Source organism: Pseudonaja textilis, chromosome 9 (assembly GCF_049901715.1).
Source record: "Pseudonaja textilis isolate UNSWEBS1 chromosome 9, rPseTex1.2, whole genome shotgun sequence".
NCBI classification, from domain to species: Eukaryota; Metazoa; Chordata; class Lepidosauria; order Squamata; family Elapidae; genus Pseudonaja; species Pseudonaja textilis.
The window spans coordinates 15487516-15508122 of record NC_141998.1 but is presented as its reverse complement, the minus strand read 5'-3'; the positions used below and the strand labels follow the sequence as shown (position 1 = coordinate 15508122).

At 44.8% G+C, this 20607-nt stretch overlaps 1 protein-coding gene across 3 annotated transcripts in view; it reads left to right on the top strand.

Annotated features, from left to right (window-relative positions):
* Nucleotides 1-616: 616 nt before the first annotated feature.
* The window catches only part of ROBO3 (roundabout guidance receptor 3), a 181043-nt gene continuing 161052 nt past the window's right edge, over nucleotides 617-20607 (top strand). For all 3 annotated transcript variants that reach the window (XM_087939008.1, XM_026718015.2, XM_026718014.2), the window contains exon 1: nucleotides 617-1057. In XM_087939008.1, the coding sequence (XP_087795134.1) occupies nucleotides 985-1057 (73 nt within the window). In that variant the 5' untranslated portion in view covers nucleotides 617-984. The remainder of the gene's footprint in view (nucleotides 1058-20607) is intronic.

Genomic DNA, 20607 nt, shown 5'->3' with positions numbered 1-20607 from the left:
AAGTTCCCAAGATTGGAGACCCCTGCTCTATGTGGCATTCTTCAAACGTAGTGTCCAGCTTTCCTCTGTCTTGCTGGGCAGTCTACCCCAACCATTCCATCTTCTCTGTTAATCCCCTTCCATCTGTGGCTGCTGGACCTCCCAATGGCCCAGAGTTGTGTGTGTGTGTGTGACAGAGAGAGAGAGAAACTCTGCTGACTTCCATACAGGCGAACCGCTGCAAGGCTCTCAAACGTGACAGTGTCCCAGCTTGCCTGGAAGATGCCCAGAGAGTTCGACACCCTCCCAGCGTTGGGTGTTGTAGTCGGAGCCGGAGGATGCCGGGTTCCAGTCGCCCCTTGCGTCCGAGCCGAGAGTTGCCCGGCCAAGTTCCTCGCGGGGAACTCCTGCCGCTGCCCACCCGTGGGGGGAAGTGAGAGGGGGGGGGAGAGGCAAGAGCTCCAAGCGCGCCGCCGCGGTTTGGCAGCCAAACCCACGCAGCCCTTTACCTCCCGTCCCCCGCCCGCTCGCCGCCCCCTCCCCGGGCTGGCGCCAACTCCTCCCCGTGCCCGGCCTCCAGCCGAGGCAAGTCGGTGTCTCTTTAAGCTGGAGAGCGGAGGGGAGGGGAGGGAAGGAGGAAGGGACCAGCCGGCTGACAATGAGCCGGCCCGGCTGAGTGGGAGAAAATTCCGCGGCGGAGGCGGCTTCCCAGCCCCAGCAGCTCCGAGGCGAGCGGGAGCGTTGCGCTCGGCGGAGATGAGGGCGCGCTGGCGCTGAGTTCCGCGGCGAGCCTGCCGGCAGCGCGGCTCCGGGAAGCTTCCCTCTCCTCCCCTGCTGGAAGCCGAGCCAGCCCCGCCGCCCTCTGGCTCCGCCGGCCGCCCCTGGGGTCTGGGAGGCAGGACCCGCAGGCAGCCCAGCCCAGCCGCCGCCCCGCGCCCTCCACCCGCCGCGCGAGAGGGGAGCCCCTTTTCCCTCTGCCGGATGCGTCCCTGGCGGAGCTGAGCCATGCGGCGGAGGCTCCCGCTCTGGCTCCGGAGCTTGCTGTGCCTCTGGCCGGTCCTGCTGGGACCCGCGGCAGGTAAGAGGCGCCCTCGAGCCCCGGCTCTCCCGCTCCCCCCTTCCCTCCACTTTCCCACCCCACCCGTCCAAGGGAGCCGCGGGGCGCAGGTGGCCTTCCGGGGACCGAACCAGACGGGAAAGCGCAGCGCCCGGGACGCGGAAGGGGGAAGCCTGGCCAGGCATCTTCTCCGGGGAGAAACGGAGCCCCGGGAGGAGAGTTGCGGAGTTTGGAGGCTCTCGGGGATCGCGTGGGAACGGACCGTTCGGGGCTGGGCAAGTCGGCTGCCTCGCAGCTTCCACCCCGCGCGGCAAAGGTCGTAGCGCTTTCGCAGGAGCGGCGCAGCCAACAAAAGGCGATCCTGTCTCGTTGGCTATGCAGACCCCCAACACCGCCCCCCCTCCCCGCCGGGTCGCTCTCTCCGTTCTACCTCGCCCGGCTGGGGCGCCGCCAGGGACCGCGTTCAGCCCCGATCCACGCACAAGGGGAGCTTGCTTGGCGAGTTGTCCCCAGATACCCTCCCCCTCCCCACTCCACCACCTCGGACCCTCGAGGGCTCGCTGGGCTGCAGCTGGATAACTAACGCGTGTCTAAAATGTCCTGCGAGTGGGCAGGCAGCGCCTTCGACGGTTCGTCCCCAGCGCGGAGGCGGCGGTGCGCGCCGCGGGTCTGGGCAAACGGTCGGTGGCCGAAGCGGGCGGCGGGAAAGATCGGTCCCGATCCTGAGTGGGTGGGGGTGGGGGGGAGAAGGTTCCTGGGACAGCTGCTGAGTCCCTCCCCACCCCCTCCGTGGCCTTTCCCCCTCAGCCAAGCACCTGGCCTGTGTCTGCGGAGTCCGCCCAGGCTCAGCCAGGGGCTCCTCTGCCTTCTCGGTTTCCTGAAGGGAACAGATGGGCCGGAGCGGGATGAAAAAAGGACACGTGGGGGGGGGGGGGTTAGTGTGGGGGTGTTGCCTGGGAGAAGCTAGTTGCAGAGGCGAGGCAGTCAGCAGGAGGGAGGCTGACCTTTCCGGCCTCCCCCGACTTGTGGGCTCCTCCAGCTCATGGCCGATCCTCGTTCCTAGGCTGGGGCCTGCCGCGTAACTGTCGGGGGATGTTCTTAATTTGCTCCTCTCCTCCTGAATGAGCTCAGCAGCCTTTTCAGCAGGAAGTCACAATCCGCACTAAGAGCCCCCTCCCTACACACACACACACACACACACACACACACACACACACACACACACACACAAGGTACAGACACAAACACACGAACCGAATCTGGCCGCTAGAGGAGGCTTCAGGATGCTCTTCAGAAAAAGGATGCAGCAGAAGCCAGTTGGGAATCTGCTCTCCCGGGCTAGGAAGAGAAAACAATTGTGGGTGTGTTGTTCCAAGCAAAAAGATTAGAAACAGCCATTCTGGGTTAGGTAAAAATAGAAGTGATTTCTCCAAACAGGAGGTGTGAGCTAAAGTAAACTGCAAAGCTTTGGATGGTGAGGATCGTCAGTGGTTGGGGCATTGGGTTTTGTTTTTTTTTTTTCCCTTTTTGAGTAAAGGGAGAAAAGGCTCTTCCTGTTTTGAATTTGGAAGCATGTTTTGGGAGGATTCCTTCCTTCCTTCCAGCTTTTGGGGAAGGATGAAACGGAATTCCGGGTTTCCAATTCGTTCTGATCAATCTACATTTTTCTTACCAAGAATTTGGTTTGAGTGTGGTTGTCATTTGTTTTGCTTTTGGGCTGTTGCCGCAACTCGCAGGCCATTTGGTTGGGTGGGGAAAAAATGCATGAGATTTTAGAATTTTTTATTCATAGGATGTTTCCCCAACCCCGTTTTTCCATTTCAGCTCAAATAGGCCTATCTTAATAGGAATGTAAAATGCAGCAGCAGAAACTATCTTGGCAGAGCAGATCTGGCCTACAGGGCCATTACAGACAGAGGTCCTGCTCAAGGGATGTTTTATTATACTAGAGTAGTGTGGTATATCAGCAGGCGTTGCACTGCACACCTCTTGCTTGTTTCCCCGCCATTGCCTGCCCCCCGTGTGTGAATCAAACTTGGAAGAAATCTGAATTTAACCTGCAAAATATGCCTGTTGGAGAATTACACTACTTACATCCACAACTAAATTTCCCTTGCTAGGTGGAATATTGATTAAGTGAATTTTACGACCTTCCTTGCCACCGTTGTTAAGTGAATCGCTGCAGTTATGAAGCTAGTAACAAGGTTGTTACGGGAATCTGGCTTTCCCCCATTGACTTTGCTTGTAAGAGCGTCGCAAAAGGGGATCGCATGATCCCAGGATCCTGCAACGTCATAAATATGAATCGGCTGCCAAGCATCCGAATTTTGATCACGTGACCGTGGGAATGCTGCAACAGTCGTAAGTGTGAAAAACAGTCAGAAGCCACTTTTTCCAGTGCTGTTGTAACTTGAGGACTACCTGTTACAGGAAAGCAGGAGGGGTTAATTTTGGAAGTGTTTGAGGAACATCAGTGGGGCTGATGTTTCATATGCAGAGCCGATGCCATTAATCTGGCTTCAGAGGCATCCAGAAGTCAGAAGTAACATTGCTGAGTAGCCAGGAGTGTGCATCAGTCACTGAACATGCACAAATCATTGAATGTGGTTTACAGACTGATAAGAGCATCTTCAAGTAGAATAGAATAGAATAGAATAGAATAGAATAGAATAGAATTCTTTATTGGCCAAGTGTGATTGGACACACAAGGAATTTGTCTTGGTGCAAATGCTCTCAGTGTACATAAAAGAAAAGATACGTTCATCAAGAATCACAAAGTACAACACTTAATAATAGTCATAGGGTACAATAAGCAATCAAATCATATTAGGAAACAGTCAATAAAAATTGTTAGGATAAAAGCGACAAAGTTATACCGTTATACAGTCATAAGATGGGAAGATTAATAGTAATAGTAATGCAAACTTAGTAAATAGTTTGATAGTGTTGAGGAATTATGTCCTCGTGTCTAGTTGTTCTGGTGTGAAGTGCTCTATAGCATCATTTTGAGGGTAGAAGTTGAAACAGTTTATGTCCAGGATGTGAGGGGTCTGTAGGTATTTTCACAGCCCTCTTGTTGACTCGTGCACTATAGAGGTCCTCGATGGAAGGCAGATTGGTAGCAATTGTTTTTTCTGCAGTCCTAATTACTCTCTGAAGTCTGTGTCTGTCCTGTTGGGTTACAGAACCAAACCAGACAGTTATAGAGGTGCAGATAACAGACTCAATCATTCCTCTGGAGAATATTTCCACTGTTCTTTTGCTAAATTCAGGTCTATTTAAGAAAAAAAACATTTTTCTTTTCTAAAAATATATGCAAAGTTTAATGCAAAGACCAATGCAAAGTTCAACTTACTTCTGCAGAATCAATAAGAAGACCTTATTTCTGTAAGAAGGATAGGATTTGCAGGCAACATTCTGGCTTGAGGGAACATGGAAGATATTAACTTGGAGGACATCAGAAACTCGGGCTGCAACCTTATTTATTCATGAGCTGTGCAGCCCACCTTTCCGCCAGGAGCTCAAGTTGATTACATATCCTTCAGTAGTGTGCCTGGGCACAAGTTTATTTGGCAGCTCACTGGCTCCCCAGTTATGTATTTTTAATCAAAAGGAGAGAGAAAGAGGGAGGGAGAGAGAAAAGGGAAAGAGAGAGACCCCTCAAAGGATAACAGTCCCCATCAAGAGATATCAGCAGGCAGATTGATTCACACAGACACGGGCCAGCCTGTTCATGAAGAACTGGCACATAAAATTGTAACCCAAATTTTCACAGTCAATCCTAGTTCCTGATTGACGTCCAAGCTCTGTGAGAAGGAAATATGTATTGGCAAATCCAGAATGTGTTGTGGAAAGACACGTTTAAATATACCCTTAAAATGGACAAGCTCCCCCAATAGATGTTCTTGTTGGCCTTTTGGATTGAGCTGTAGGCTTGCTGCATCCCTTTGTTAGGAGAATGATGAGATGAGTTGATGGAGAAGAGGGCTCCCAATGCTTTGAACACTGAGGTTTAGTATAACTATCTCTGAATACAAATCTATATATATAAAAGCAAAATACCCCTCGCACATCATCACAAAATCTCCAGAACCATAAAGCCTACAAACTTGACATTTGGCACATATGTTTTTCTTGGCTTCTAGGGGCTCACTAAGAAAGGATTTTTCAAAATGACCATCAGAGCATTAGTATTTCCTATATTATTATTATTAACATGCTCTGATGCTAAGGAGTTCTATTCTCCCTCCCCACCTGAAAAGAAATCTGTTCCAATTGCAAAACACACGCAGAGGAGAGGTGTTTCAGTTTTACTTTCACAGCAGCAACCGGCTTTATGACAGAACAGTTGAGCTAAGCCATGCCCAGGCTCCTTGCTGTCTCCTTGCTCACACAGCAAATACTGTTTCAGTTTCCAAACAGCCCTCAACTCTCTCACACTTACAGGAATACAGATGAATACCGATGAGTGCTGGTTAGGCAGAGACAGAATCCCACCCCCTCTTATTTTCCTTCCCCAAAACTAAGCCCAACCACATAGTTTTGTAGCGAAGTACGGGTATCGAGTTAGTTGCTAAATAGAGTGAAAAATGTGCTAGGGATATGTGCCTGCATGTAAGTCCCCAAATTACAACCACAATTTGGATCAGAATTTCCATTGCTAAGCTGAATTGTTAAGTGAGTCACATCCAGTTTTACAACCTTTTTAGCCATGGTTGTTAAGGGGATCGCTGAAGCAGTTATGGGAATCGTACAGTCCTTAAGTGATCACATGACCATGGGGATGATGCAATGGTTGTAACTGCGAGGACCAGCCCTAAGTCTTTTTCAGTGCCACTGTACCGTTGAATGTTTGCTAAACAAATAGTTGTAAGTCGAGGAGTTTCTGTATGTATAATACCTGTATGTAGTACCCCTCCTTCCCATCCTGAACTACAAACATTCCTCTTTACTGTCCCTCTTACTAAAATAACATGTGGGGAATTCTGGGAGCCCCCACACACCTTAAAGTTGCCAAGTTTGAAAAACAAACAACCCATGTTCTAGACTTCCTGGAGGCCTTGATCCATGAATTGTGGCAGAGCGGAGAAGAAACAATATTGCCCAATCTTGGCACTTGCAGATTAGTGGGACTCCAGCTCCCATCAGCCCCCGCCAGTCTGATCCACAAGCCGGGGACTGGTGTTTTGATCAGGCTGTGGTACCCTGCTTGAGAAGTGTGCCTAGCATTTGAAATAGTTAATTATGGTTATCCTTTTTTGATGGGAGGGAGGTGGGGAGGGGGAGTTTAGATGAAATGGCATCTACTGCATGTTAAGGACAACTATCCCTCCCCCAAGATTTGTAAGGTTGCTACCTTGATAATATTCTCCAAATCCCTAGAAACTTGGTTCTTCTCCCAGGCCTTGGGGTGGGGGGGTGGCTGAACAAAAAAAATTGCATTCAAGCATTGTGCCCTGCTGGTGACAGATAGTCTGGTTTCCAAGCTCATTTTTTTCCCAAGCGTGTGGACACATATGCACACTCAAACATATTCAAACAAGCTGATCCCTCTGTATCCAAGTTAGGCTGATCCAAATCTCTCGAGATTTTTGACTGCATCTGAACCCTTTTTTATTTGTACCAGAAGTGGCAATTTCAGCAGTCTCTGACAAATCCACTCCTCTCCTTAATTTTCTACTTGTGAAATGGAATGATTGCTTTTTTTTTTTAGAAGCTTGCCCAGAGAGGAGAAGAATAGAAAAGGAGGTGTTGAAGGAAGGCTATGAAGTGGGAGAGGTAAACACCGAGATCCTTTCCAGCTGACATCCCCCCTGGCCTTTGTCTTTCCTCCCGCCCCCCTCCTCAATTTTGCATGTAAGGATTTTGGGCTTCTCCTGAAACGGATGTTGAATGTGTGTACAACACACTGAGTGACACATCTTTTGGCCTAGCAGGTTGTGCAAACTGAGCCCATATGTTTTGTGGCACGGTGTGTGATGCAAACTCAGGGAAAAAAATGGGACTCATTTACATAAACCATTGATAAGTTAAACATTAGTGAGCTTGTTTATGTGTCTGCGGAGTCTGCAGAAAAAGCCTGAAATGGCGTGTTTTCATCACTCTTTGTTCAGGAAGGGCATCACTCCGGTTTGGTTTGCTTGTTACCTGAACGCCAAATCTCCAAGTCACTTGAACAAATCCCCTTTCATCCTTCCTAAATACTTCTGCCTCTCCATCTCCTTTCTCTGGGAAACTGCTGAGGTAATTAAGGCCAGACAGGGCTTGACTTGTTACCACTAAGAGGGTCTGTCCCCCTCCTTTAAAAATAACACCACGTTTGGCTCCCAGTGTTTGGCAGAGACTTTGCTTTTCAGATTCACATGGCAACAGATGATGCTGGTGGGAGGTGAGGGGAAGGAAAGACATGGCACCAGCGGAAACCTTGAGAGTTGCTGGCTGCTCCTGTTGGCATCGCATCCTTGGAGAATGTTGTCATCTTTGTAAAGGACAAATTCTAGGTCAGATTCTGCCAGTCAAAGAAGGGAGGTGCAATGGTATGTGGGAATGACCTTAAAAGAAAGGGGAAGGAATGGGAATGGTCAGATAAGGGAGAGAAGAGAGGGCCTAGCCCATAACTGCATAAGGGGCAGAGAAAGAGAGAAACAGCCCTAACTTCTCAGAATATAAAAGAGATGGTGGGAGACTTGTATTTTCAGATTTTCAAGATTCTATTATTGTAGCCTTACAATAAAACAGGATTAGCCCATCTGGCCATGTTTTCTGTCTGGTTTACTTGGGAAGGCTGACATCAGTCCTTGCAAGTCTGAAAGTACAAATCTCCCACTGTCTCCTTTACATTCTGAGAACATGTGGAAGGTCCCTTCTGAACCTCTTTCTCCATCCATTATGCAGCTGTGGGGTCTGCCTTCCCTTATCTAGCCATTCTCTAGGCAACATCTCTTCCTCCTGCCTCCCAAGGCCAATCCCACATACCATGACAGGCTGGGAATATCTAAACACTCACTCATATTGGTAGCTGGGAAACAGCTGTACTTTAAGCTTGAGAAACGCTGTTATGTAGAATATCTTCCACCCATGTAGGCAATAAGCAAACCTTTCAAGCATGCACTAAAAACATTCACACAAATGGGTTTGATAAGTTAGGTAAAAGTCCCTAAAACATTCTAAGTGCCCCCCAGGGCCCACCAAAAATTGCTAGCAAATGGTCATTTTTAATAAGAGCCAAGGGCAAGAGAATGAAATCCATGGAGAAGGATCATATTCACCATCTTCCTTTAGGAATAAGAATCAAATGCAGATCCTTTTCTGGCTGTGCCCACTCCTTCATTGCAGCCCAAAGAATGACATGCAGTGTGGGCTGCTGCTAGTTCGGACCGGTTCTAGAGAACTGGTAGTTCTGATGATCAGCTGGCCTCGCCCACCCATCCCTGCCCTATCTTGTCCTATATTTCTGTCTTTTTCAGCTCAGCTGATTCACACAGCACAGTGGATTTCATGCACCTCCGCTGTTTATTTACTGGGGCTGCTCTGTAGAGGTTCAAATTGGTGTTTTTTGAATGCTGTGCATGCGCACAAAGTGCACACTCACAGAGCCGGTTGTTAAACCAGTTGCACCACTGATGATGTGTCAGTGAAAAGTCAGGAAAATGCCATCCTAAACAAGCCGTGTCCCACTGCTGTAGAAAGACAAGGCAAGGGATTCTTCCTAGACGCTCTGGACTCCGTCTTCTCCCAGGAAGTGCTTGACTCAGCAGAGTTGCAGGGGAGGTCTGACAGAGCTTAATCCCTGCCCTTCTTCTGGGCTTTGCCATCAGCCTTACTTGTGGGAAGATGCCATCGCGATACCCCATTAGCTGAGTCTATTGTGGCTGTTGAATGGGCAAGGTTGAGACATGTTCTCTTACGCGGCCTGTATCAAAGAGATCCTTGATTCACTCTTATTATTGTATGTATCTTTAATTACAAATGTTACGGGAAACCCTCAACTTATAACCATTTGTTTAGTGATCATTCCAAGTTGCAACGGCACAAAAAAAAAAAAAAGAAACTTTAGGACCAACTGGATCTTGCAGTTATGACGGTGGCAACATCCCCATGGTCACAGGATTAAATCTGGGTGCTTGGAAACTGCCATATATTTACCATGTTTGCAACATTTCAGGATGATGTAATCACCATTTCAAATCTTCCCAAGTCATTGGGGGAAGCTGGATTGGTCACAAAATAGGCTGTGACTCACTTAATAACTATCTTGCTTAGCAGTGGAAATTCTAGTCCCAATTGTGGTCTAGGATTGGGACCACATGACGGGTTTTTTTTTTTAAATGAAAGTACAGGTAGTCCTCGACTTATCACCACAATTGAGCCCAGAATTTATGTTGCCAAGTGAGTTTATGTTGTTATGTGAGTTTTGTTCCATTGTATGACTTTTCTTCTCACGGTTGTTAAGCAAATCACTGCACTTTTTAAGTCAGCAGCACCGTTGTTAAGTGAATCTGACTTCTCCATGGACTTTGCTTGTCAGAAAGGTTGCAAAAGGGGATCACATGACAACACCCCCCCCCGGACGCTGCAATTGTCATAAATATGAGTCAATTGTCAAGCATTGAAATGTAAATCACAAATGACTCCAGGGATGCTGCAATGGTTACAAGTGTGAAAAATGGTTTTAGTCACCTTTTTTAGTGCTGTTGTAACTTTGAACGGTCACTAAATGAAATGTTGCAAGTCGAGGACTACCAGTACCATTCTTTTTTAAAAAAAATCAGAACCTTGGCTTGTGTTCTTTGTAGATTGCACCAAGAGTTGTTCATTTGACTGATGTTAAAACAGAAGGTGCTCTCACACCTTCTGCTAAGCCAGGATTTGTTAAAGCATTTATTGGTTCTCACATCTTGCAACATTATCACTTATGAGTTCACACATCACGGTAACCCAAACCCAAACAAAACCCATGTTCCTCCCTTCCTACACCCCTTGCTTGGTGTGGAAACAGGTCTTGTACGGAGTCTGTCAAGTGTTAAACTGAGAAAGTTATTCGTGTGAATGTGTTGAAAGAATCCAATCCCAGTTCAGCCGTGCAAAGGGTGGCCTTGGATGTAACAGTCTTCTTCAATCTTGTAAGTTTTTAGCTTGGTGGGATAAGAACTGAAATGAAGTTTGTTCTCCAGAGAGTTGTAAAAATAGCAGTTCTGGAACGCTCACGGGGTTATGTCATTGAAAACAAATGTGTTTTGTTTCCTCCAAGGCAAAGAGACATGTAGCACTTTATCTTTGTCCCTCCAAATCAAGTTCCTGAATTGACTGATTGATTTCAGGGTCCTTAACAGAGTTTGAAATCTGGAGCAGCGACACAATCATCCTTTTCTCTCTGCTGTCATATTAAAAAAAAATCCTGCCTCTTGGGTACTGAGCTAGTTGTCAGCGTTCCAGATTCAGTAGAAAATGGGAAAGTTGAGATGCACGGTAGAGAAGCATGGCAGAAATAAGGATTTGGACATTGCTCCAAAAAAAAGCTGAAGATCAGAAGTGGTATTTTACCGGTTCGGCCTGGTTCAGGCGAACCGGTAGTAAAAAATGCTACCGATTCGGGAGAACTGGTAGTAAAAAAATGCTACTGGTTCAGCCGAACCAGCATTTCTGATGATCAGCTGTGCCGTGCAATTTAGATTAGCTAGAAAGCAGGAAATTGTTGGATTTCTTGCTTTGTAGCTAATCTAAATTGTGCGGCACAGCTGATCCTCCCCCCTCACTGTTGTACTTACCTTCAAAATGCTTCTTTTTTCAACACCCAGGGAGGCTTCCCTGAGGCCCAGTAGGCAAAAAAACGGGGCAGGAGATGGGGGGGGGACCTATAGCCATACCCACCTGGTCACATGACCACCTGGCCACACCCACCTAGCCATGCCCACAGAACCGGTAATAAAAAAAAATGAATCCTATCACTGCTGAAGATCATCCTACTTAGAAATTCCTTGTCTGTCCATGCACATTTTAGATGTGTCTTGGGGATGTGGAGGGGGTTATCTTTTCTAATAGTTTATTTATTTATAAGGCCACACAGCTCTTCAATAATAAAAGCCGTCCTAAAATACAATGAAAAACCCAAATATTCAGATGAAAAATCGCCATGAAAAGACAATCAGAAATGTAGGATCTGCCAGCCAATTTAACCCAAGGCCTGGGAAAATTCCAGATTTTCAGAACACTTTTGAACATGGCCAGGTTGGGGCCAGATGTAACTTGAAGAAGTGGAGATGATGCTATGACTATGACACTAAAAGCATCCTTCCTAGGTCCCATGAGGTGGTATGAACTGAAACAGCTGAACCCTGGCAAGACTGGAGTGGCTTCTGGGTCCTGGAGCCTTCTGGTTCTAGGACTATATCATCTCTGGTGCCAGAAAGGGTTGCACTGCTCCAAACAGACCCTGAGTGCAATCTGGGTGCGTTCCTGGACTCACAACTCTTGCCTAAGAAGCAGGTAGCAGTCATGGTTTGCGGAGATGGGTGGCTGGCTTTGCATAATTTCATATTTTGCACCAGTTGTATCAATTCCTACTCATGGTCACCCATGCTCTGGTCACCTCCTGGTTGGACTATTGCAATACACTCTACATGGGACTGCCCATGAGGAGCACCTGGAAACTTCTGCTGATGCAAAATGCAGTGGCATCAGCAGTTTTGTGAGTCTCTGGTAACGCATATGTTACACATCTGCTGCCCGAGCTGAATTGTTTACCAGTTTGTTTCTGGGTCCAATTCAAGGTACTGAGGTTGATATTTAAAGCCCTACATGGCACAGGATTGGGTTACTTGAGGGAGTACCTCTTCCAGATTTTTTCTGTCCATCCCACCAGATCCAACACAGTGGGTATGTTACAGGTTCAGTCATCTAGGGCAGGGGTCGCCAACCTTTTGAACCTCAGGGACCATCAAACTCATAATTTTAGATCCCAGGGACCACTAACTGGTTCTGTGGGCGTGGCCTAATTTGTAGGTGTGGCTTGATGGTCATGTGACTGGCTGGGCATGGCTTATATGTAAATATTATATATATTTATATAAATATTGACTTTTTTTACTAAAGAAAGAGCAACTTTTACCCAAAGCAGGCAAAGCAGGCAGGCAGATTGAGTTGCTCACAGAATCATTCAGTGATCTATCTATCTTCCATCAGCTAGCTCAGTCTGTCACATAAAATTTGCTTGCAAGCAAACTCACAAAATTAACTCACAATACACCATGCATGTAAATATTGAATTTTTTATTTTAAAAATGAGCAACTTTTACCCAAAATCAGGCAAAGCAGGCAGACAGATTGAGTTGCTCACAGAATCACAGATTCATTCAGAGATCTATCTATCTGCCATCAGCTAGCTCAGTCTCTCAAATTTGCTTGCCGTGAGCCTGCACTGAATTTGCTTGCAAGTAAACCTTCAGTCCTAAGGGAGATTCGGCTGTGCTGAGCTGAAGATCTAAAGACTAGTTAGAAAACAAGAAATCCAACCATTTCCTGCTTCCTAGCTAATCTAAATCTCTCGACACAGCAGAACAGATGATGGTCGGAAAAAGAAAAAATAGTAATTTAGCAGGCAAGTTTACCAGGTAAGGAGTGAGTGGGCGGGGAGGGTTCCTGCGGGCTATGTGGGCGGCACAGACTTGTGTTTCTGCGCAGCCTGGATTAATTGCTATGTGGGGGTGCTCGGGGGGTGAGATTTCTCTGCAGCCCACCAACATTTTCTCATGGCCCACCAGTTGGTGACTGCTGATCTAGGGCAGGGGTCGCCAACCTTTTGGTCCTTAGGGACCACTAAACTCATAATTTTAAATCCTGCGGACCACTAATATGAATTTTGACTGACGGTGGCTGCAGTAAAAAAGCAGGAAAATTCCCCACCCCATTTTCCTACCAATTGATCATTCTTTATTTGGGATCACAGGTTATCGTCTTCAGCTCCATTCTCAGGGGGAGAGGGAGAGAAAGGGGTGGGGAAGAGAGGGAGAGAGAGAGAGAGAGACTTTTGGTTTCGTGCAAGGAAAGCAGCAGAAGCAGCAGAAGTCTGTCTTTCTCTCTCCCAAACTCCACCAGAAATGAGTCTTTGTGAGATTTGTCACGCCGGCGCAGCCTCTTGGAGCAGGATGCCTTGCAGGGTCCCAAAGACTTTCTGGTGGAGTTTGGGGAAGAGAAAGAAAGACTTTTGCTGCTTTCCTTGTGTGCAGCCAAAACTAGAAGAAGAAAGAAGTGGAAAGGAGCAGCCCGGTGGCCCGGCCATGCAAGTGGGGCAAGTTCCCCCCCTCCGCCCTTTCCCCCCTCCCCTCACTACCTCGTGTTGTTCGCAATGCAAGTGATGCAAGCCTTGTGTTCCCGCAGGCCATGTGGGCGGCACAGCCTTGTGTTCCCATGCAGCCTGGATTAATTGCTTATGGGAGTGATATTTCTCTGTGGACCATCAAAATTTTCTTGCGGACCACCAGTGGTCCCCGGCCCATTGGTTGGTGACAACTGATCCAGGGAGCTTCATCTGGTGGGCCCAAGGCAGCAGGCCTTCTCTGCCATGGCCCTTACATTATGGATTCTTCACCCACTCCCTCCTGAGATGAGGTCCTGAGCTTTTGAAGGCCCCTCAAGATGTAGTTATGATAGCAGACCTGGAAACCCCAGGTGACAGGTGATGAGTGAAATGGCCCCCTTTTTATTAATATTCCTCCTCCTATTACATTCTGTCTTGTTTACAAGTTTTACTTGCATAGTTGATAGGTTTTTAAACCATTACAGTACATGATGGTTTTAGCTAATGACTGTTTTATATTTTTCCTGTTTTACTGGATTGTTGTATGCACCCCTGAGTCCATGAGATGGGTGGCCATATAAATTTGGATTAATAAATAAATATGACTGATGGGTAAGCATGCCTCTGATGTCCAGGAAAAACTGTGAAAGGAAGGTCCTTTAGATAACCAGTTGAGAAAGCTATGCCAGAATGTTGGCTTTTCTTAATGAGTTGCTTAAAAGCCCAGCCTTACACTCTCTTGTCCACTGATAGCATTATTTGTGCTTTATTTCACTTTCACTCCAGTGGCTCCAAGGCAGCCACTATCCTTAACTCATCCACCAATATAATTTCCCACAAATCCTGGAGGGAAAGGCTGAGCTGCATGAAAAGAGAAAACATTGTGGTTTAGTGCACCAATGATTACTGTTTGCATGTTCGTCTCCTTAGCTGCTATCTGTAAGGTGGCAATTTTAAAGACAATGTTTGTAAGTTGCCTTATGGAACCTGGTTTGGAAGGACTGTCTGTAAAACATAAAAAGTAGTCAAATAAAGGTAAATAATTCTAAGTGGTTCTTAATAGCCCAATGAGTGTAGATTTAAACCTGGATCTCTGCTTCTAGTGAACCACTGTGCATATGGATTTCCATCCAAGGAACCTTTGTTTTATTTGTTCTTTGGGGATCCAATGAGGGCAATAATATAGACAGACAGACAGACAGACAGTTATAAGAGAGAGAGAGAGAGAGAGAGAGAGAGATGTAGGTAGGTAGGTAGGTAGGTAGGTAGTATTTGCTGCAGGAGCTTTTTCCTTTAATTTCCCCAGAATGTTCTGAAAGCATTCTATAGGCAATGCAATTTTAGGAAACAAAATCATTAGAAGATCATTAGCCATATTGCAGCAAATAGACTAGAGAAATGGGTGCAAAGCAGCTGAAGAATAATTTAAAAAAACCAAATATCACAACAGTAATGAAAAGAGAGTTCCAAAAGCATTGAGATGTTCACAAATAAATGAAGGGACAAAAGATGTCTTCAATAATGATTATGAATAGAATAGTTGCCTCTTTGTCTCTGTTTCTCCTGCCCCCCTTTCTTCTTCGATTTATCCTTTTTTTCCAATTCTTTGCTGAGCAAGGGATATGTACCCAGATGTATACACTGCACCAAACCACAATGTTATATTGTCTGGATTGGATTCAGTTGTTGGATAAATTCGATCATTGAAGTTCATAAACTACGACTTAGCTTGTTGGGTGAATTAATCTTATTTAAGCAAACTATGGCTTGGCAGGCTACATTAAGCCAGTCTGAGACCCGCCACAAGTCCCTTTTTTCCACTGCCATTATGACTTTGAATGGCTGTAAGTCAATGAATGGTTGTAAGTCAAGGACTACTCTTACTGCTTTTCTTCCATATGTCGTTTCTTAGTTGGAGAACCCTGCCTTACATGAGACTGGTGGCACTTGGGGAAGGATTTTAAAAGAAACAAAATGAATGGGATATGAATAATATATACGAATAAGTATTTCAATGAAACCATGGCTTGAAACCTAGCAATGGCAATGAAACCTAGCTAAAGAAAGCCAGGCAAGCAAACTGATGAGGTCTTGATTCAATTTCATTTTTGCTGTTATGGCTGATCAGCATCTTCTGGTCTGTCTGGCCAAGGGAGAGGTTCACCAATTGATACAAATTAGACAAATAAATAAATAATTGCGGTGGGCTAATCTCAGTCACCTCTCTGACCTGCAGAGCTGGTCGATAGAGTGAAAGGCTTGAAGCCATAAGATACAAGCAATAGCAGGAAGCTTACTAAGGAAAACCACTCCGTTGGGACTTCTTCGGGGGAGGTGGCATTTTACTTCTTTGTTCCACCTAGTGGGAAATGGCTGCTATTGTCAATCTTCTTTCTTCTCTCCCCGTGGGTAAATCTGAGAAGGATAAATTTGCAACTGAATCCCCCAACCCTGTTAGGAGACCCCCAAAAAGTGGTTTATTGTCTCTATTTTTGTTTCGCATCCCCCTCCCCAAACCCCCCAAAGGAGAATGCTACTCCTCCTTTGCCTTGTGAGGCTCAAAGAGAGATTAGCTGTGGGTTTTGTCTTTTGTTTTAAATGGGGGTTCTTTTGAGATCGCCATCCAGAGCAACCATGGGAAGTTGGATCAGAATGTCAAATGTCAGAGAAGCGGGATCCTGATTGCTGAGGCTCCAAATAAATGGCGATTTTACGTGAGGGACCGTAAACAGGAGAGGAAAGGAAGATGACAATGAATAATTGGGTGCTTCCTTTGTGAGGAAATAAGCTGCTAAGATGCCATTCCTGGAGTTTCCCTCTTTCTTTCTTTCTTTCTTTCTTTCTTTCTTTCTTTCTTTCTTTCTTTCTTTCTTTCTTTCTTTCTTTCTTTCTTTTTCTTTCTTTCTTTCTCCCTCCAACTCTTTTTTCTTTTTCTCTCTTTCTCCCTCCCTCTCTCTTTCTCTCTCCCTCCCTCCTTCCTTTTCTTCTTCTCTTTCTTTCTCCCTCCCTCCCTCCTTCCCTCCCTCCCTTCGACTTTTCTCTTTTTTTTCTCTTTCTCTTTTTCTCTCCCTCCCTCTCTCTTTCTCACTTTCAAAAGCTCAGCTACCAGCACTACTTTCAGTAAGATACACTCTTGCTTAAAATACTTAACTGAATTGCACAACAAAATGTAAAAGCAGCGTTAGCAGAAAATGGAAACGCTGGCTTGGCCAGGAGCTGAAGAGGAGAATAAAAATGACCTTGCAATAATTGGAATGGTATAATGTAAACTTTTTACTTGCAAACTGCCTCAGCCTTCAATGTGAAGAAGTGGCCATTTCCAGCTGCAGTTTTTGTTTGGAGCCCTGATTAGCCAAGGAGTAAATGTTCAAATGCTTCTGATAATGTTTTCATAAACATCTTCTAAAAATAACGTTTTGGATTCCAGTCTTTTCATGAGGCATAAGTATGTTCTTAACTGAAAATGGTTATTTCATTTGGAACAATTCAACAAAGAATGACGGGCCTTTCCAAGAAGAGACGCAGGCATCTCTCAGGGTTAGTGAGCATTTGGGGATCCAAATGCTCTTAAATTGAGGTTCCTGCAATCCTAAATCTGTGCAGAAAAAGCTGACACTTGCAAGGCCCTTGGAATTATTTCTCCTGGAGAGTTGATGGAACTTGGGAAGAAAGGTTGTTTTGAAATCTGCTGGGATAATAGCAGGGGAAGAGAAAAAACTCATCTCACCAGATCACAAACTAGCTGTTAACCATCATGCTGTAACTTTGGCATGATATCTCACATATAGTGTGTCTGTGACAGTAGCCAGGAAGCTAACCAATTCTCCAAAGGATCAGAGACGGGTTCCAACCAAAACCTCTATTGGAGAAATTAAAGCTTCTCTCTCCAGTTTAACATGTGGTCATGGAAAGGATGCCACCAAGAACGAGGGCCTTGCAATAATCAGTGAGAAATGTTGGGAAGCCTAAAAGGGCAGCATTGTAATGTGGAACCAGGGCTTAACACATCTTGAGCCATTTCTCCTGCTCATATAAGCATACACTGACAATATCTTGATGGGCAGAGTCATACCTCACCTTTCTTCTGGCTTCTTCAGTCTTTCAAGCCCCATGCTCAAACCAATTGTCATGCTGTCTAGAAAGTTACCTTTTAAAAACAAATACACAAGTTGAAATCAACTAAACCTAAGGAAAAAATGAAATTCTGTCTGTCTGTCTGTCTGTCTGTCTATTTATCTATCTATATCTTCTCTCTCTCAGCTCTCTCATCTTATCTCTCTCATATCTCTATCACATATCTACCTACTTACCTACCTACCTAATGTATCATCTTTCTATCTTTCTATCTATCTATCATTCTGTCTGTCTGCCTGTCTGACTGCCTATCTATCTGTCTATCATGTCTCTATCATCTATGTCTGTCTGTCTGTCTATCTATCTATCTATCTATCTATCTATCTATCTATCTATCTATCTATCTATCTATCTATCTTTATCATGTCTCTATCATCTATTTATCTATATCTTTCTATTTATTCTCTATCATTATGTCTCTATCTTTCTATTTATTCATTCATTTATTTATTTATCTATGCCTGCCTGCCTGTCTATCATATCTTCCCCCCCACCCCCAGTACAGGTGAAATGGTCTTTGATAAAATAAACCAATCTGAACATAGACTACAAGCATTAAGACTTCAGTGAAGAACTATCATAAGTATAACTAGAGACAGATAAACAGGAGGGTTAACAGTTATTATTTCAACACTTGGAACAAGTTCAATCAAGTCAAACCTGTTCTTAGGGAGGTCCTGTTGAATCTTGCAGGGTATTAAACAAACCTTGGCAATATTATAAGTAAGTGCTTCACTCTGATCAGCTGAAAGATAATTGAGATAGAAGTCAGCACAGTCTGGATGTTGACTAATTGAAACAAAATGAGATGATAGTCTTGGGACTCTGAATATTGTGCTATCCTTGTGAGAACCTTAACTGCAGCCTTCACTTCTTGGGTTCTCTCAATTCTTCCTTTTCTAGTTTCCTTGCTACTTGAGTCTAGTGTTCTCAGAGTCTTCAGACCGGCTTCTTTGCAATGCCTGATATATTGATGGCTGGCATATAAACATCAAACAGTGACGGAGAAATACATGTACTGCTCCTAGGCTGTGGAATATCATCTCTTGAGAGTTCTGTTAGTCCCCTAGAGTCTTTTTCTGGAAGAGCAGACAAATCACCAGGTTCTTACTTGTGAAGTAAAAGAGGCATTGATTTTAATGTATTTTTGGATTCTATTTCATTGATTGAGGAAGACAGCTTGGTGTAATAGTTAAGACATCTGGCTAGAAACAGAGTATACGTTCTACTCCTGTGTTAGGTACAAAGCCAGCTGGGTGATCTTGGGTTAGTTACATTTTCTCAGCCCTAGGGAGCCGGCAAGGGAAAATCTCTTATTAAAAACTTTGAAACTGGCTCAAAGGTGCATACACATGCACACACGCAATTGTATTCATATGGTAAACCCCATAACCATAATGGGGTTTGTTTGGTTTAGACTTGGGTTTATTTGTTACTTCAATACATATGGCAGCCTATCTCAAATTAATGACCCTGATAACAACAATACTATATAGCTCTATAACTATAGTATTGTTGTTATCAGAGTCAAATACACACACACACACACATAGAAACACACATGCATATACACAAAGACACAAACACACACACACACAGTATATAAAGAATTCAAATCCAGTCAGAGGCCGCTTTGATTTAGCTCTTGTGACTTGGGTTATTCTGTAGACTGCAGATAAGGAAGCTACGACTTATCCCAATATATAAAGCCATCCTGTAGTGGAGAATTTGGCGTTATGAGAATCTCAGACTTTTAATTTCCTAAGAAAAGCGAAGGTAGTACTCAACTTGCAACCATTGTTTAGTGAGTGTTCAGAGTTACAACAGCACCGAAGAACGTGACTTACGAGCAGTCTTGCATTTTTGACTCCTGCCGTGTTCTGGGTCTCACGTGATTGCCAGTTGCAGCCTTCTCGGCTGGCTTCCAACAGGCAAAATCAAGAGGGAAACCAGCAGGGAAGGTTGCAAATTGCAGTCATGTGATATCGCCACTTGCACCAGAAGTAAATTCTCACTGTAGCAGATGCACATTCCTAAGGCCATTTGGGTGTGTCTGCGTGTGTGAATGACTTCTATCTATGTGTACTCAGAAAGAGAAACCCTTGAGTCCAAGGAGGTTTTTCCTTCAAGTAAGTAGGCATGGGATTGTAATCTGAATTAGATTCTCAGAGGATGTAACTTTGGTGTCTAGTTATTCTAACTCTCCCTCTTCCCCAGCCCCTAATTAGATAATGTGGAATAAATTATGCAGAAGGTGCAAATGAATTCAATTTCCATAATTTATGCAACTTGCAGACAATGACAACCAAAGATGTTTTGATGCCTGAAGCAAAGAAATCAAGCACAGCACATCCTCTGAACCTCTCTGTACATAAATAATGCATTAATAATAGAGCTAATCGATCAATTAATTGATTCCCTTAGTGCACTTATTTACATTGGGCGTGATTAAAAACAAGAATTGTTCAAATAAAAAGGCCGCTCTATTTGTTTTCATATTATACACATCTTGCTTCAGCAGACAATCTTCAGCAAAAATAAAAATGCTACTATTTGGGATGAGCAGTTCTTTCTCCAAAGAAAAGACAGCCAAAATGTTCCTTTGTAGATTTAGGCTTTGTTTACACACCGAAGTCATGACTTATTTTAAGCATGCTTCACCAAACGTGCTCCAGTGACCTGATTAATAGCCAAAAATGAATGAAATCCATTTAATGATAGCATGTCAACATTCCATGTTTCCTGGAGCACTATAATGTCATGATGGGAAAGGAAGTCGATAAAGAAGGGATCTGTAGTGAATGTGGTTAGCTGGCAGGGAATGAGCTGATTAATATATCCACACTAACTTTACACAATGGTGTAAACAAGGCTCAAATAACTAAAATAAACAAATATAACTACAGGTAGTCCTCAACTTACAACAGTTCATTTAATGACCGTTCAAAGTTACCACAGCACTGAAAAAAGTGACTTAGGACGATTTTTCACAGTTAGAACCTTCGTAGCATGTGATCAAAATTCAGCTGCTTGGCAACTGGTTTATACCTAGGACTGCTGCTGTGTCCCAGGGTCCTGGGAATCCCCTTTTGTGATCTTCTCACAAGCAAAATGAATGCAGAACCCAGATTCACTTAGCAAG